This window comes from Petaurus breviceps, unplaced genomic scaffold (assembly GCF_028583685.1).
Source record: "Petaurus breviceps papuanus isolate PSGF00001 unplaced genomic scaffold, PetGlider_PUasm1.0 239412, whole genome shotgun sequence".
Classification (NCBI taxonomy): Eukaryota; Metazoa; Chordata; class Mammalia; order Diprotodontia; family Petauridae; genus Petaurus; species Petaurus breviceps.
The window spans coordinates 9,040-26,260 of record NW_027185923.1 but is presented as its reverse complement, the minus strand read 5'-3'; the positions used below and the strand labels follow the sequence as shown (position 1 = coordinate 26,260).

General features: G+C 37.3%; 2 protein-coding genes across 2 annotated transcripts; both read left to right on the top strand.

Annotated features, from left to right (window-relative positions):
* Positions 1-1,665: 1,665 nt before the first annotated feature.
* On the top strand, positions 1,666-3,713 carry LOC138167619 (olfactory receptor 13D1-like). Its single transcript, XM_069096558.1, has one exon. It carries the CDS (start codon positions 2,499-2,501, stop codon positions 3,426-3,428), a length of 930 nt encoding a protein of 309 aa, XP_068952659.1. The 5' UTR covers positions 1,666-2,498; the 3' UTR covers positions 3,429-3,713.
* Positions 3,714-15,108: 11,395 nt separating this feature from the next.
* Positions 15,109-16,796, top strand: LOC138167618 (olfactory receptor 13C9-like). Its single transcript, XM_069096556.1, has one exon. It carries the CDS (start codon positions 15,852-15,854, stop codon positions 16,794-16,796), a length of 945 nt encoding a protein of 314 aa, XP_068952657.1. The 5' UTR covers positions 15,109-15,851.
* Positions 16,797-17,221: the final 425 nt, after the last annotated feature.

Sequence of the window (17,221 nt, the reverse complement as noted above, 5' to 3'; positions counted from 1 at the left end):
ACTTGTCTTCCATTAACTTACAGTTGCTGGAAATTTTAATTATTGACCACAGTCAGGATTGCATCAACTCGAATTCCTTCAGGACTAAATTTTATTTCAGTTTTACAAAGTACATTCATAAGTGTATGTGAAATAGAGCATCAAAGTAGTACTCTAGTTTTCAGATGAGATAACTGAGACTGAAAAAGGGATACAGTTAGTGTGAGAGGCAGCAGGGGGCAGCAGAGAGCACAATGGATTTGTAATCAAGAAGACCTGGATTCAAATCTCTTACCAGACTCACCAATTGTGTGATCTTGGTGAGGAACATAACCCCTTTAAATTTTCTTATCTGTAAATGGAGATAACACTAACATCACAGGATTTTTTAGAATTAGTAAACTTCAAAGTGTGATATAAATGTTAGCTAGTCCTGGTAGCATCAGCAATAGTAATAGTGAAAAGAGCAAAGAAAGAGTCTCTAAGACTTTTTTCTTTCTTCCCTTCTTTCATTCTTTACTTTTTTCCTTCTTTCTTCATTCATTTCATCCTTCCTTTCTTTCCTCCCTTTCTCCCTTTCTTTCCTTCTTTCTTTCTTTCTTCTTTCTTACTTTCTCTCCTATAATTCTTTCTTCCTCTTTTTCTTCCTTCCCTCTTTCCTTCTCCTTCCTTTTTCCTGTCCTTCTGTCTTTTCTTCTCCCTTCCTCCTTCCCTTCTTCCCTCCCTTCCTTCTTTTCTTCCTCATACATAAAAGAATTCCCAAAGGAAAAAAACTGGGGACTAGATAGACTCACAAATTAATTCCATCAAATATTCAAATAATTAATCCCAACATTACACAAACTATTTGCAAAAATAGCAAAAGAATTGATCCTACCAAATTCCTTACATGACACAAATAATGTGGAGGTAGAAATGATAAGATTTGGCACCGATTGGATATGGAAAAAATGAAGAATCCAGGTTGATGCTGAGATTACAAACCTGTATGACTAGAAAGATGGGGAAGCTCTCAACATAAAAGTTGGGAAGAGGGGTGAGTTTTGGAGAAAAAATAATGAATCCTGTTATTTAACAAGATGCTTTACCATCACTGCAGTGATGGGAAAGGAAGGACTAGAGGGAAGGATATAAAAGTGAATAAATTAATGAGTATTTACTAAGTAGTTACCATGTGCTAGGCTCTATTCTAATTAGGGAAACACATTTTTACAAATTAACTTGACCTCTAGAAGCTTATACTCTAATATAAAAAGATAACATAAAAGGGGAGCTAGAAGTTGCAGAGGGGGAGGGGGATATCACACAGAACTATGGTTTGGAAACCGGTGACTTGGGGTTCTCATTCTGGGAAAGAAAGACAAAAGTTTACTGATCAGAACCCAGGGTCCTATTGGCAGAACCTGTGTTCTGACGGGAGGAAAATATACATATAATTGGGAAAATGTTATTCTAATTAATTAAAACAAAGGTTTGGTTCTAGGTTGTAGAAGGCCTTCAATGCTTGGCTTTATTCAGAAGGAAAAGGAATATCACGCAGTTTATGAAGTGGGTTGGGAGTAGGGTAGAAGCACTAAATATAATTCTCAATTGCAATTATGCCTATGGTAAGGTGGGAAGAATAGAGACATATGTGATGATGAATAATGTAAGCAGAATTTCTAGGTAATCATAAACTGAGCCATAGAGAAATAGGAATTAGTTTAACATACGCAAAATGAACACTTAGAATTTCAAGAGTGTTTCCAGTCATTAACATCACTGGTCATGTGGGAAGAGAAGGCTGAGGTAAAGTACATTAACTTCTTGTCCTATTAACAAACTAAATCATGACTTCTCTTTTCTCTTTTCAGAAACAATGCTCATTTTCATTAAGAGATAATGTGGAATTCCATCGATGGCTCTTAACATTCTCTTGCCTGCCATCCCTTAATGGCAATGATGAGGAGACTCAAGATCTGAAGAATGCTGACTCTGTATTATCTGATGGAAGGAAATACATGTGCAGCCAAAATGACCTTATACATACTAAGGACCCATATGTGGCCAGTCATTTTCTAAAGCCAAAATTATTCATTCTTGCCCCCCAAATTGTCTCTTCTCTCCTTCCCCTTTAACCTCAAGCATCTAGTCATATATAGGAGCTGGCATCCACCAGTAATAAGCAAGTGAACTTGGAGAAAAATTGAAAACACCTAAACATTTGGCAATATGGTTGGGGAAAATTAACATCTGTTTTACAATTTAACTGCATTTATAGAAGTATTAGTATTTGGGACTAAGGCAGCATCAAGTAAAACACAGGAATCATCTTGCAGGGTAAAACTGTAGCTTAGAATATATCTTCAAATTTCAGATAAAAATCATTTATATAGCTTTAAATGACGATATGAAATGCAACCAGCAGGGTCATTCCTTGTTATATACAGCTACTTAATAATTCAAGGAGCAGTGAGTATTTGAATTTTCCTTGTGCTTCTCAAAGTCGCTGATGCTAAAAATAAAAGAGAGGTAAGAGAATGATTGGGGCCAATCAGACTATTGTGCTGGAATTCTTTCTGCTGGGGCTTTCTAAGCATCCCAATGTTGAGATTGTTCTCTTTGTGTTATGCCTTGGGATATATTTGATCATTTTACTGGGGAACTCCTCTCTCATTATATTGAGTATTCTGGATTCCAACCTTCATACCCCCATGTATTTCTTCCTTAGTAACCTCTCCTTCATGGATATCTTTGGTACATCCTCCTTTGTTCCCTTAATGTTGGTCAATTTCTTATCAGTAAGAAAAGCCATCTCTTTCCCAGGATGTGCATTACAAATGTACCTAACTCTTGCCCTGGGAACAACAGAGTGTGTTCTGCTGGCCATGATGGCCTATGACCGGTACGTGGCCATCTGCAATCCCTTAAGATACACAATCATCATGAATATGAGAGTCTGTGTGCAGTTGGCAGCCATGAGCTGGATAGTAGGGAGTGTAAATTCATTACTACAAACAATCCTTGCATTGAGGCTTTCCTTCTGTGGAAATAACATCATTGATCACTTTTTTTGTGAAATCCTGGCTGTCCTGAAACTGGCCTGCGTGGACATTTCCCTCAATGCTTTTGTCATGATGGTAGCAGTTGTACTGGTCACATTGACTCCAGTGCTGCTCATTTTCATCTCATATGTGTTTATCCTTGCCACCATTCTGAGAGTCAACTCAGCTGAAGGAAGGAAGAAAGCCTTCTCCACCTGTTCAGCACATCTAGCTGTGGTCATCATATTCTTTGGAACTATACTATTCATGTACTCAAAACCCAAGTCAAAGGACCCAGATTCAGACAAACTGATTGCCTTATTCTATGGCGCAGTGACTTCCATGCTAAACCCCATCATCTACAGTCTGAGGAACAAGGAGGTAAAGGCAGCAGTGAAAAAGGTGGTGTTATCCAAAAGAACATGAAGCATATACCACTGTTTTCATTATATGCATTAAATATAAGAAAATTACACAGTATATATTTAGGAGTCAATGATATTATTACCTATTAGCCTTCATTTTGTTAGTTTGTGAACTCAAAAATTTGGTTTTAAAAATATTTTTACTTTGGGGATGGCTAGGTGGAATAGTAAATAGAGCACCGGCCCTGGAGTCAGGAGGACCTGAGTTCAAATCTGGCCTCAAACACTTAACACAAAAACTAGCCATGTGACCTTGGGCAAGTCACTTAACCCCAATTGCCCTGCCTTCCCCCTCCAAAAAAAATAATATTTTTACTTTGAACTCTGTGATCTCAGTTCACAGGTGTAAATTGTGTATTTTCCTGTAAATAGATTTGCACAATCAACTGGAAATCTTCTTCTTGGTGTGTGTGTATGTGTGTGTATACATAGATATGTATATGTATGAATGTGTGTGTATATATATATATTTGTATATGTATGTGTGGGTATTATTTAGTCATATCCGACTCTTCATGACCCCATTTGAGTTTTCTTGACAAAGACACTGGAGTAGTTTGCCATTTTCTTCTCCAGCTCATTTTATAGATGAGGAAACTGAGGCAAAGAGGTTTAAGTGACTTGCTCAAGGTCACATAGCCAAAAAGTGTCTGAGGCCTGATTTGAACTCACAAAAATTAATCTTCCTGACTGAAGGTCCAGTGCTCGGTCTGCTGCCCAACATATATAGATACAGATATAGACATAGATGTGTGTGTATTCAGTATGTGTACACACAGACACATACATATATACATGTTTATCAAGGGTTCCACTACACCAGTATGTTGCCTTTATTCTAAAGGCATCAAATATTTGACAAGTTGTGATAGAAAAGAGAAATGAGAATAACATTGCTTGGTCCCAGGGGGCAGAACCAAGAAAATGGAAGTAGCCAAGACATAGACTGTCACTCAGTACAAGGAAAAATTCCCTGATTATTGTGGTTATTCAAAAATTGAATAGACTGACCTGGGAGGTAATGATTTCTTCTTCTCTACACACCTTTAAGCAAAATCTAGATCATCAATTTTGGGGGAAGTTGTAGAGATTCTTGGTCAGGTAAAGACAAGTTAGATAACATTTAGAATAATTTCCAATTTGGAGGTTTTGTGGTTTTCTTATACACGGGGATGTGCTGGTAAATGTTTGTCAACTGGTTCAAAATAAACAGTAAACACAACAAACGTTTAGGTTTAATCTGTATTAGTAACTCTTTGACCATCACTTTCTTAAGTCTAGACAATCAACAAAACTAGAAATTAGCCTCTGATTTGTAGTGTTTTACTGATTTCCCAGGTGTAAATCCTCACACTGAAAATGTTACTTTCAACTCTTGTAAGCTGGTACAAGCTAATTCCAGCATGCCCTTGCTCATACCTTACTTTCCCACCTCCCCTTCTGGTCAGACATGACCTCAGTGGTATACTTTACACCACGTTTTGCATCTAAGTTATCATAGGAAATATACTTCAACTGCTTATGAACATCATGCACAAGTTCCATTGACCTTTGGGCCATTTATAACTTGATTCTTCCAAGAGTGTGGTGCTCCAGGAATTGCCTAGGGTCAATACCACTAACTGATAATGTTTGTATTTGAGCATTAATAACTTAGAGATAAATATCAGACCTGTCTGCAAAGGTGTTTAAAAGAAAGGCAGGAGATTCTGAGTCCCTTATCTTTCCCATGTGAAAATTGATTAAAACTGTATCCACTATCCACAGCAAGTTTTATATTCATATCCTAGCACTTCTGCCCACTGGTTGGGCGCTTCTATAATTTAAGGCCACCTCCTCCAGACAAATGAAGAATCACAGAATCATAGAAATTGGGGGTTGGAAAAGGTCTCTGGAGTCATATAATCAAAACCTATCTGAAGGAAGTTCACACAAAAACATGCTGTACCTGAGAAGCAGTCATCTACAATATTTTTTGAGAGAATTTATTTCAGAAAAGCTTTGGATTATAAGACTATTGAGGCCTTTTCAAAAACACACCGTCGCTAAGAAGTAGGTACGTACTTCATCTAGGAGCTGCTGGGGGGCACAGTGGATAGAGTGATGGGCCTGAAGTCAGGAAGATACATCTTTCTCAGTTCAAATCTGGCCTCAGACACTTAGTATCTGTGTGATCCTGGAAAAAAATCACTTAACTCTGCCTCAGTTTCTTCATCTGTAAAATGAGCTAGAGAAGGAAATGGCAAGCCACTCCAGTATCTTTGCCAAGAAAACCCTAAATGGAGTCATGAAGAATCAAACATGACTCAGCTCAACAACAATAGTTATCTAACCACCACTCAAAGACCTGCAGTGAGAAGGAAAATGCTACTTCTTGAGTCAGTCAATTCCACTTTTGTACAGGTCTAATTAAATCTTGAAAGGAATGCACCCCACCACCACAATCACTCTGCCTCTCTTCACAGCATGCCCCCAGCCTATCCTTCCAGCCTCACTGAACAGAATTCCTCTCCTGCACACTGCAGTTCAGCTAAACTGACCTCTCTTTTTCTCACATACAAGGCTCCATAGGCAACCCTTTGCTCTGGCAGTTGTACACACCTGAAATGAATTCCTTCATTATTTCCACCTCAGAATCCTTTTCTTCTTTTAAGATGCAGCCTACGTACCAACTTCTACATGGATCCTTTCCTGATTCCTCCCAACTACTACTCTCTTCCTTCCCAAACTATCTTGTTTTTAACTGTTTTGCATATACTTGTATATACACACTTTATATTTGTCCTTTAAGTATTGACATATGCATTTATTTTCTCCTCCATTTCAATGCTTGCCTTGCAGACAGATATTCTTCTATTGACAAAGGCATTTAACAAATACTTTTTGATTGATTGAGTCTTCTTGATCGTCTGTTAATGTGAGTCCCATAGGGCTCACCTATGTCATTGAACGCTAATGGCCTTGAAGCACTTGGGACATTACTATTTTGTGTCTTTTGAGGTGTCTTTGGAAAGAAAACATGTTAAAGGAGGTCTTTATTTCCAGTTTCTCCAGTATTATTTCTACCACCACCACCACCACCCTTAGTGTTTGATTTCCAACAACCCAGACCAAATAAATAATTTAAAATTATGCAAGAAGGGAAAATACTCTCCACAGGGTCACAGGAAACATTTTTAAGAATGAAGGTATTGAGCATTCTCCTATAAATCCATACCTCCAAAGGTCTTCCCATACCACTGACTACTCTAGATAACTTCAACTTAAAAATTCTTGGTCAGTCCTTGAGTCTCCCATTGAAAGATCCCTTTCTCATCCCATGTGGTTCAGTGGAAAGAGCCCTGAACTTAGAACCACAGCACCTGAGTTCAAAATTCAGATCTATTTACTGCCTCTGTGACCTTGGAGAAGTCACTGAACCCTTTTGGACCTCAGTTTTTTTTATCTGCATAAGGTATGTGTTGGACTAGATGGCCTTTAAAGTACCTTCCAGCTTCATATCCATGATTCTATTTGATATCATTTTTTACATATGTGATCTGAATCTTTCTGATACTCAGTGGCCCCATCTAAGAATAATAAGAGAGTTCTTAGGAATATACTCATATACTGTAAGGCACTTACAAAACCCAGAAACAGTTTGTTACCATTTCATCTTGCTCATGTAGATGAAAGGGGTATGTACCATTATGCATTGGCAAAAACTAAGAACTAGGTTCATAGTACTACAAGGCACATGCTCACCAGTGATGAATATGAAAAATGTGGAATGGTAAGGCACCTGAGACCATGTCATGCAAGGTCTGGTGGAGGGAAGTGAGAATCTTTAGCTTAGAAAAGAAAATATTTAAGAAGGACATGATAGCTATTAACTCTTTGAAGAGCAGTCATGGCAGAAAGGCATTAGGATCATTCTGATTGTCCCAAGGGTTCAAAGTAAGGAAAATTTTCCTAATAATTAGTGCTATCTAAAAAAAATGTAAAGGACTATTTTTGGAGGTAATGAGTTTTTCTTCACTGGAAGTATTCAAACGAAAACTGAATGACTACTTTACAGTTAGAGAGGGAAATTTCTCTTCAAGTATGATTTGGACTAGAGAGCCTCTGAGCTCCTTAGAGTTCTGAGATTTGGGGATCCCATGAAAACCAAAAAAAAGTCTCCACCTTCAGGTTTACAATATAACAAACAAGTAGAGCATTTTTGTCCAGGATGTCCACATAGATGATGAGGTTGATGCAAGCATTGTCAGAGCTAGCAAAGCATTTGGGAAGCTCCAAAAGAAAGTGGGGGAGAAGAGGTTATTAGACTGCATATCCAACTGAAGCTCTACACATCCATTATGCTGACTTCATTGTTGTATGCCTATAAAACCTAGACAATCTACCAGTACTATGCCAGAAAATTGGACCACTTCTCTTTAAATTATCTTGGGAAGATTCTGAAGATCCCCTAGCAAGATAAAACACCAGTCTCTGAGGTCCTCTGTAGAGCTGAACTGCCAAGCATTCCAACTCTACTACAGACAGCAGAATTCTGATGGGCTAGCCATGGAGCCCAAATGCCAGATGTACGTTTACCTAAGGACTATTTTATAGAGAGCTCACACAGAGGTCAGAAGAAGCAGTACAAGGACACTCCTAAAACCTCTATGAAAAAACTTTGGTATCAGTTTTGAGACATGGGGAGACACTGGCACAGGATTGCCAAGAATGGCATGCCTCCATCAAAGAAAGCACTGTGCTTTATGAGCAAAGCAGAATCACAGTAGCACAAAGGAAATATGAGATGCACAAATCTAGAGACATCTCCATCCCAAATGTTCAAATGAACTATTTGTGCCCAACCTATGCTAGAGCCTTCTGAGCTCCTACTGGACTGATCAGTCAAAATTGAACACACTGCACCTTGACCCCAACATCATGATGCCATTGTTCTTCGTTGTGCAGTAACGATGAACAATGACAATACATGCTAACGATAACTCTAATTGGCTGTGAAAGGGCTTCCAGGTAGAGGACCTACTTAAATGAAAAGGCAAAACTAATTGGTAAATGACTAGAAGTATGATGGTATTTTGAGTAGTTTTACTCAAATAGATCTTTTATCTCACTGATGTAATTACTCCCTCCCATGATCCAGATTACAATACACTCAACTGTGCCTGTTTTGCATGACTCTTGCCCTTGGCCTTCCATAAGTTTATCACAGAAGGGGTCCGCCCAAAGTGCTAGAATCCTTCCAAGTTGTATACTCCATTGGTATTTTTGAAACTGAGTATACAATGAAAAGTTGGAAGGCTTCTAGCCTTGGAATTTCAAGAATACCAATGGAGTATACCGAACAGACCATTGGTTGTCCTTTCCCATCACATAATGCAACCAGCCCATTCTCTTTTTTTGCATATGAGAATAGTAATAATTGATATTTTTGTAGTGCTTTTAAGTTTACTTTAGGTTCACTCTCTTATTAGAGTCTCATAACTCTATGAAATAGTTACTACTGGTATTTCTTTATTGAGTTAAGTGACTTGTCCACAGTTATATAACTAATAAGTTACAAGAATGGGATTTGAATACAGATCTTCCTAAAGTAAATCCCATTCTCTGCATTGTATCACACACACTCTCTTGGAATTCTCCTTTCAAGACTCTTAGCTTTTATTGTTTCCTAAATTTCTGACAGCTTCAAGAATGGAAAAAACTAAACATTTCCACTTCTTTCTTAAGATTTCATCACCCCAAACTCCAATTTTCACATGGGATTAACTAAAGACCTTCCCTATATGCCAAAGGTAAACACAACGTTCTTTTTCCTAAACATTCACTATCTCATACTTTGAACACATTCTGTATCTTTAGAACCTATTAGTTGCTTTCAGAGAAGGCTAGGAGAAGACTTGAGTAGAAAATACTCCTACGCCGGCAAGCAATGCCCCTCCCTATATCCTCCGAGGAAAGAATTTTTTTGTTGTTGATTTTTTTTGGCCCATGAAATTCTATATTAATTAAAATTTATTAAGTTCCATATAATTGGGTATTGGGAATATGATCCCTTAAGCATTCGTGTGTATTTCTTCACTTCTGAACATCCCCACCTCAAAACTTTAAATTGCTGCCAGGATTAAAAAAAAAGTCTTTCACAGAGACAAAATGTTTAAATTATCTTCTGGTACTAATGCCTGGCCTTTTAGAAATTCTCTTTGCACACAAATTAGAATTGGAGGTTGTGGACCAACTAAAATTCTCATCATGTGGTTTGCATATGAGACTATTTGATACCTTAGAACTTAGCTTTGAAAGTCCACAAAATTTCATAACATCAGAGCTGGAAGAGGACCAAACATCTGATCCAAGCCTCTTATTGGAAAATAGTCTCAAACAGGACAAATGAATACATTAAGGTCATATGGGTACTCAGTGGTGGAGCTAAAAGCCAGGTCTCCTGACTTTCAGCTGCCTCTTAAGCTGAACCTTTTAATTCATTGAAAGGCCCTAGATTTTATTTCATCATTGCTAGGTAAGTACCAGGAAATTCCTGTTCCAATATTTCTCTTAAAATTATTCATTTAAAGAGGTATTGGAAATTTCTTTTATAATGCTGGGTTTATGTCAGCCCTTCTGTCATTAAATAGGACTCTGAAACAAAGTATTTCACATTCAAATATCTATGGAAAAAAATCAGAATAACATGAATTAAAAACTCTAAAACAGGAGAGGGGACCTTGTGGTTTTGATGTCACATGTGGCCTTCTAGATCCTTGGGTGCAGCATTTTGAATGAGTCCAAATTTTACAGAACAAATCCTTTTATTAAGGGGATTTTTTCTGTGAACTTTGGATGAAGTCAAAGGGCCATACTTGAGGCCCTAGAGGGCCACATGTAGCCTTGACATAGGTTTCCCACCCCTACAAAAGCATAACCAGGAAAGAAACCATTAAATTCTTATCTATAAGAAAGAAATATGTAGAAATAAATTTAAATTATGGTTCAATATTTTGTGAATTAAAGCTCGGTGTTGGATGAATTATATATATATATATAATGTATTTTTTTCAACTTGGAGCTACTCTCTGGTGACATCAGAGTACCCTCCTTTCTTCTTAATTGTTACTGATGTTGCTCACCAAAGTTTCCGAGGCTAGAACATGACATTGGAGGTTAGTTATAAAAATCTCAGACTGAAAGGCATTTCATCAGTTACCTAGTCTAACCCTTATTGAAAGTATCTTCTATATAACATCCTCTGAAATATTACTATCTAGCCTTTGAATGAATATTTCCAAAGACAGGAAACTCACTGTTTCACAAGGTAGCCAGTGGCAAACAGTGTTTCCTTCCAAGGAACATCTTAGTTAAATTTGGAGAGGATCATGGCACATGGCAATGAATTATTTGACCATAGCAATTATTGTGGGGCATCCGTTATGCTGTGAGTGGGCTTGTCATCTTTGCTGATAGAAGGAGTGCTCATACCAATGAAATCACAGATATTTGAACTATGTAAGAATTGGATGGACCAGGTTAAAATATTTTGTGATAGGGAAAGAGAAATCTCTAACACATCAAGGACATGTGAAAGCTACAACTGATTCTCAATATAGTATCTTAAGATATTCAGAAATGAGGCTCTGTCCACATATACCACCTTGTTTGACCTTTGGACTTAACTCAGATCATTCTGTAGATTTTTTAAAATGCAAAGAACAGCAATGATATTGCAGTGGGATTTCATGATTTTATGAATATTTGTTTTATTATTTATTCATAAGAGGTAATGTGGTATAGTGTAAAAATGGTCAGCTTTGGAAAGATATGGGTTCAAGTTCTGTCTCTGATGTATTTTAGCAGTATGACTGCAGGCAGGTCATATCATCATCATTGTTGTTGCTATTAGTATCATTGATGTTTTTTTTTTAACTTTTATTTTAGATAAAATTTTTTCTGCTCGACTTTAGAGTGTAAATCTTAGACCAAAGGGTAGGATTTACAAAAAGGAGGGCTTCAGTTAAACTTAAGAATGGAATGGTCTGCCTTTTGGATTGGTGAATATGTTGCTTTCTAAGTTAATATGTACCCACAGGCATCCTTATGTATAGTTCAGTGGCTCCTGTTTCTATGTGAATTTGACACCACTGTCTTAAGCAGTCCCCTTGTGTTACAGATGAAGATTGTGCTTCTCTACCTCAACCTTTTCAAGCTATGAATGTTGACTCTTCCCCTGACCTGAGTTAAATAGCCTATTACACTCTAATCCCATTCACACTTTTCAATGTCTGTTGCTGCTCCCATTATTCACAAAAAGTCCTAAATTCTGACCCTGAACCTCAGTGTTGAAAGGCAACACAGTGGTAAGCTAGCCAAGGTCTTATACAAAAGCATGAATCCTTTCTACAACAGCCTCAATAAGTGATTGGCCAGGTTCTTCCTGAAAAACTCCCCAGAGAACCACTTGTAAATCCACAAGGCAAGTCATTCCGTTTTCTTACAACTTTAATTGTTAGAAGATCTATCTTAAATTGAACTTAAACCTTCCTTTTTAAAAAAATTTTACATATTGATCCCAAATCTGCCCTCTAGAGTCATGTAGAGAGTTTTATCATCTTCTATAACAAAATAATTATAGCTAGCGTTTATATAGTACATTAATGTTTGTGCAGCACTTTATGTATTTACTTTACTTATTATTATCCCCATTTTATACAAGTGGATACTGGGGCAGACAGATATTAAGTGTCTGCCCAGGATCATGCAGCTAGGTCTCAGATAGCATTTAAATTTGTCTTCCAGAATCTAGGTCTGTGATTTGCCCAGGGCCAAACAACTATTTTCTATCTGAGGGAGTTAACAGGTTTAGCAGACCCTCCTGAAATCCATTCTTCCTTCCTTCCTTCCTTCCTTCTGTTATTTTTTTTTCTTTCCTTCTATTTGACCAGGAAGGAAGGAGGGAAGGAAGGAAGGAAGGAAGGAAGGAAGGAAGGAAGGAAGGAAGGAAGGAAGGAAGGAAGGAAGGAAAGAAAGAAGAATGAATTTCAGGAGGGTCTGCTAAACCTTTTAATACTCCCTCAGATAGAAAATAGTTGTTTGGCCCTGGGCAAAGCACAGAATTTCTCTTTGCCTCAATTTCCTCATCTGGAAAATGATGAGTCTTTGACCCAATGATCTTTAGTGTTCTTTCTCAATCTAAATCTATGATCCCATGGATGCTAAATACAAAGCGGGAGGATTAACCAAAATATGTATTCAGGCAGATACTTTTCTACGTTGATAAAGACAAGAAAAAAATCACAGCTGACTCTAATTCTGGTTTTTTTTCCACTTGCCTGATCTAGAAAGCTCCCTTTTGACTTAACCTGAATCCTTTTCTTAGATTCCTCTATCTCTTCCAACTGGTAAAAGACTCAGATTTGAGGTTTCATTTGCATTTATCCTTCTTGGGATGTTCCATCCACAGACTAAATGACTCCTAAAGTCCCTTCCAGTTCTAAACATAGGATTGCTCATTTTCACACACCAATAAACTGACTCTCACAGGGCAGCTAGAATATATATATATAAAACACAGATATAGTAAATAGTAGTTGGCTCAGAGTCAGGAAGACTCATCTTCATGAGCTCAAATCCAGCCTCAGACACTAACTAGCTGTGTGACCCTGAGTGAGTCACTTAACCTTGTTTGCCTCAGTTTCCTCATCTGTAAAATGAGCTGGAACAGGAAATGGCAAACCACTCCAGTATCTGCCAAGAAAACCCCAAATGAGGTCATAAAGAGTGGCACATGACTGAAAAACAACTGAATGCTATAAACTGACTCCAAGAGAAGCAAAGTTATATATTCAAGGTGATATAGCTAACAACCACACCACCAACAATAATAATATCTAGGATTTATGTAGAGCTTTAGTGCTTTGCAGTTTGCAACCTTACATATCATTTGATCCTGACAAAAGTCCTACAAAATGGGGATATTATTATCCCCATTTTATAATTGAAAAAACTGAGGTTGAAAGGAGTCAAGTCATTTATCCAGGGTCATGAAGCTAATAAGTGTTAAAAGCAGGTCTTTAACAAACTCAGTTCTTCTTGACTCTTAGTCTAGCACACTCCACCATGACACATAGCTAGCAAGTGACATGGTCAGGACTTAAACCCAGCTTTAACTTCAGGTTCAGCAGTCCTTTCACTTCCCCACAGCCCCTTCCACTTTTAGAAAGTTTTTCACACTATTAACCCCGACAGCTTCCTCTCTATAATAAGATAGTTTAAGACACGGGCAAATTCATTCTGATGTGCCATTGAAAATGATAACATGAAAGGAAAAAAATACTGTGCCAATTGAAAATTATAGAATGAAAAGAAAAAAATTAAATTGATCTGCAAAAATTAAAAATTAAATGGAACTCTTCCATTCAGCAGAAAAGTGTAGCACAGTGTCCATAACTTCTTGCTGGAAATGTTTATAACAAATGAAGGAATGCAAGAATAAATGAGTGAAAAGGTGCATATTAAGTTCTTACTATACAAAGCACAGGCTTATATGAAGGTCAAATAATAAAATGTTTCATGATTAATATAATAATAAATAGTCTAAATAAAACTTGTCTCCCATTTCACACAGTGACAGTAGATAAGAGGAAGACTGGATGAACAGTGTGGCTATCATGAACCCACACATGACTGCCAGCGTCTGTGGAGAAAATTAGCTCTCTCTTATCAGAAAAAAAAAATGGAGGTAAATAACTTTATTTGTTCACTTGTCAACCTAAACTTTCTGACTCCTCCCTTATTTTATTTCTTAGAAATAAGGTGTTGATATACTATGGTGTCTTCAATAAATATTTATATTGTTCTATACTCATTCATATTCCCTCTGACCCCTAGTAAATTGTTTTATGGATTGATTCTAAACCATCTAAGCAGTCTAGAAACAGACAGACAGACAGATAGGAAAAAGAGAAAAAGAAAGAAAGAAAGAAAGAAAGAAAGAAAGAAAGAAAGAAAGAAAGAAAGAAAGAAAGAAAGAAAGAAAGAAAGAAAGAAAGAAAGAAAGAAAGAAAGAAAGAAAGAAAGAAAGAAAGAAAGAGAGAGGGAGGGAGGGAGGGAGGGAGAGAGGAAGGAAGGAAGAAAGGAAGGAAGGAAGGAAGGAAGGAAGGAAGGAAGGAAGGAAGGAAGGAAGGAAGGAAGGAAGGAAGGAAGGAAGGAAAAGAGTAGAGGAGGGGTTCTTAACATGGGGCCAGTGAGATTGATTTTTTTTTATTTTGATAACCATATTTCAATATAATTAGTTTCTTTTGTGATCCTATGCATGTTAATTTATTAACTTAAAAACATTATTCTGAGAAAGTGTCTTTAGGCTTCATCAGGCTGCCAAAGTAGTCCATGACAGAGAAAAAGTCAAGAATTTCCTACAATAAAGGATCATTTAGGTCCTGTCCAGCTCTGATTTTATCATATGAATCTGTAAGAGACAGCCAGAAATAGCAACAAAGCAAAGTAATTTTATTTGACATATTTGAAAATGGAAGAAAGTGATTTATTGAGCTGTAATGAGTAATTGTTGCTTTCATTAATACTGCTAGCATCTTAGATTTCCTTAGAAGCAAACAATAATTTAAAAGACTTTTAGAAGCATACGCATGCAAACTTTTTAAAAATTTTCACATTGAGTGAAATTTATCCTGGACACCCTTCTTTCTATATAAGGTGGTTCTAAATTGTACCTCAGCCAAGTGGGTTTATTTAAAAGGAGGTACTTCCCCCCAAAAAAACTTATTATAAGACAATTTTGCCTCTTCCCTAATTCCATACATATCTCAGAATTATATAACAATAGTACTTAAAGTTTTTCAAAGTGTTTTACATATGTGTGATTTTTTTCTCTGCCTGTGTGACATTACTTTTGACTTTGATTAAACATAGAAATTGAGTTACTGAGTTTCTGAATTCATCTACAATGGTTTTTAGCAATTATTTCTGCTATTGATAGGCTAGAATATGTGACTTCATATGGATGACTTTATAGAGAAAAGAATATATAATTTTGAATGGAATGGAATAGTGACTTCATCTGGATGGTATAATGGAGGAAAGAGTATAGAATTTTGAATGGAAACAAAGTTTTACCAAATGTTTTACATTACCTCATTTAACACTCACAATAACTCTATGGGGTAGATGCTATTATTATCCCAATTTTACAGATGAGGAATCTGAGGCAGACAGAGGTTAAATGATTTTCCCAAGGTTAGAAAGTAAGAGTCTGAAGCAGGATTCAAACTCAGGTCCTCCTGACTCCAAGACCATAATTCTATCCAACAACCTAACCCATGAATAGCATTTTATAGTGAGGTTCAAATATTTGTTAAAATCCTAATGGTACTTTGTTCTATATTTTCCTTTCATTTCCTACAGCTGAAAGGAGAAAGAAATGGAAGGGACCAATAAGACAGTTCTAACTGAATTCATTCTTCTGGGACTTTCCAAATACCCTAAACTTGAGATTTTCTTTTTTGTGTTATGCATGACAATATATATAGTCATTCTATTTGGAAATAGTGTCATTATCATACTGAGCATTCTGGATTCCCATCTTCACACCCCCATGTACTTCTTCCTCAGTAATCTCTCCTTCTTAGACATCTGTTACACATCTTCATTTGTACCCAAAATTCTGGTGAACTTTGTGTCAACCCGAAAATCCTTGTCTTTCTCGGGATGTGCAGCCCAGATGTCAATCTCCTTTGCCATGGGAACTACAGAGTGTGTCCTACTGGCTGCAATGGCTTATGACCGCTATGTGGCCATCTGTAACCCTCTAAGGTATCCCATAGTCATGAACAGGACCGTTTATGTGCCCCTGACAGTTTTGTGCTGGTTAATAGGTGGTCTTAACTCTCTGTTTCAAACCATTCTTACTATGCGGTTGCCTTTTTGTGGGAAAAATGTCATTGACCATTTCACATGTGAAATCCTGGCTGTCATGCACCTGGCCTGTGCTGACATCTCCCTAAATGAACTCATCATGCTGGTAGCAACTATAATCCTCACCTTGACCCCTCTCCTATTAATCGTGGTTTCTTACATCTTCATCCTCTCCACCATTTTAAAGATCCGCTCTGCTGAGGGGAGAAGCAAAGCCTTTTCCACCTGCTCAGCCCACCTGACTGTAGTGATCATCTTCTATGGGACTATCCTCTTCATGTATATGAAGCCCAAGTCCAAAGCCTCTCTGACCACAGATAAGCTGATTGCCATGTTTTATGGGATTTTTACCCCCATGCTCAATCCCATCATCTACAGTCTGCGGAACAAGGATGTGAATGCTGCAGTGAAAAAAGTGCTGAGCAGAAATCTGTCCTTATGGAAGCTATGAAAGATTTGGTTTGGCTCCCTGCTGCAGGTCCACTTCATAGGGCAACAGTTTACTTGGATACTTTGAATTCTTCATTTTGGGATACATTGTCCCACGAGAAAGATCACATTCCCTCTCTCCATGTATCCCATCTTGTACAATCCTGGTCCACGTTTTCCGATAAATTTTTGGCAGATGTTCTATCCAATCCAACTGAGGCCTTACTCTATTTTTTTAAGTGACACAAATATATCAATGTATAACCTGGATTGTCCATCTACTGTTTCATTCTCACTACAGAACCCAGAACCCTCCTTTTCTGAATCTATATCTTTAATAAAGTCCCTTAGACTTTTGTTTTTGCATTTAAGCCTTTGTTGGTAACATGTTGGAATCTGTTTATTCATCTTTTTGGGTAATTGGAGAGGTTTTTTGGCCACAAGCAA